A 1,119-nucleotide genomic window follows, 5' to 3' on the forward strand; every position below is an offset into this window, starting at 1 on the left:
ATTCTGCCAGTGGAAGATAAATTCCACCTTTTATAAAGGCGTTAAAGCTATATATTTGCTAAATAATTGCGCTTCAACTGAGCATTACAGATATAAAAGTAAAAACAAGACAGCTACTGAATGATTAATGTAGGAGTTGAATAAAAAATAATGATACAATTTCAGTCGATAGCTGTGGTGAATAAAATATAAATTACTGTTGAAACTGAAAGATAAGTTCAATTTTGGCAAGATTACAATAAGCAAGAAAGTGGTCAGCATTGCTCGCTATCAATGGCAAAGAACAACACAATTTTAATTTCTTTTTTCTTTCCCACCCGCTTTAAAAGTTAAATTACAAAAATTTGATTGTCTAGTTCAAGTACTGTACTGTACTTGTTATTTGAATAAACAGGACTTGCTGTATTTGCAAAGAGTAATGTAATAAAGGTCAATTTTACGATAAATGATTGATTTATCCATGCATTAGATGTATGAAGAATAGAAGAAAATTGTAAGAAAAGAAGAAAAAGAAAAAAGTACTGTTATTTGAATGGTTTCATGGCAAGTTTATGCAAATATAACAGTTGAAGAAGTATGTATTGATGAGGAAATTGAGAAAATTAATTCTGTAAAATATTTGAATAACAATTAGAAACTATTTCCCATACACAATTAAGTGTTCAGTTTCAATTTTGCAATTATCAAATTGAATTAAAAAATAACTTCTACTTTAAATAATTTAACATTATGAGTGTTACTTTAAACAAGTCAGTGCTGTCATTTAAACAAGTTTGAATGCCAAATTGTTTAAACACTTTAAAGCATGAGTTACGTCTTGTATGCCGCGTTCTTTAGTTCTTATCAAAGTTCGAGCTTGATAGTTGCATTAAATTGCGATGTGGAAGGAAGGTACTTTCGCGCTTTTCGTGCTTTCCGCTTTGTGCGTGTTGGTCGCATTTGGGTATATGATTTACAGAGCAGTAAAGTTGGGGAAGAAGGAAAGAAAAAAGAAGATCCAGCAGACAAAGCAAAACGTGAATAAATTCCTTGACTTGCTACCACCACCGGGGACAGACGGGCGCCGTTGGACAGTGAAATTATTCAACAAATGCTTGAGCAGTTCGTCCTGAAAGCTGA

General features: G+C 32.3%; 1 protein-coding gene across 1 annotated transcript; it reads left to right on the forward strand.

Moving 5' to 3' along the window:
• Window positions 1-805: 805 nt before the first annotated feature.
• Window positions 806-891, forward strand: Tsp_10420 (conserved hypothetical protein; the record flags this gene model as incomplete). The annotated part of the gene is made up of 1 exon (XM_003372811.1): window positions 806-891. A coding segment is annotated over exon 1 (86 nt), but the record flags the coding sequence as incomplete, so codon positions are not given.
• Between the last annotated feature and the right edge of the window lie 228 nt (window positions 892-1,119).

Source organism: Trichinella spiralis (assembly GCF_000181795.1).
Source record: "Trichinella spiralis strain ISS 195 chromosome Unknown Scfld8, whole genome shotgun sequence".
Taxonomy (NCBI): Eukaryota; Metazoa; Nematoda; class Enoplea; order Trichinellida; family Trichinellidae; genus Trichinella; species Trichinella spiralis.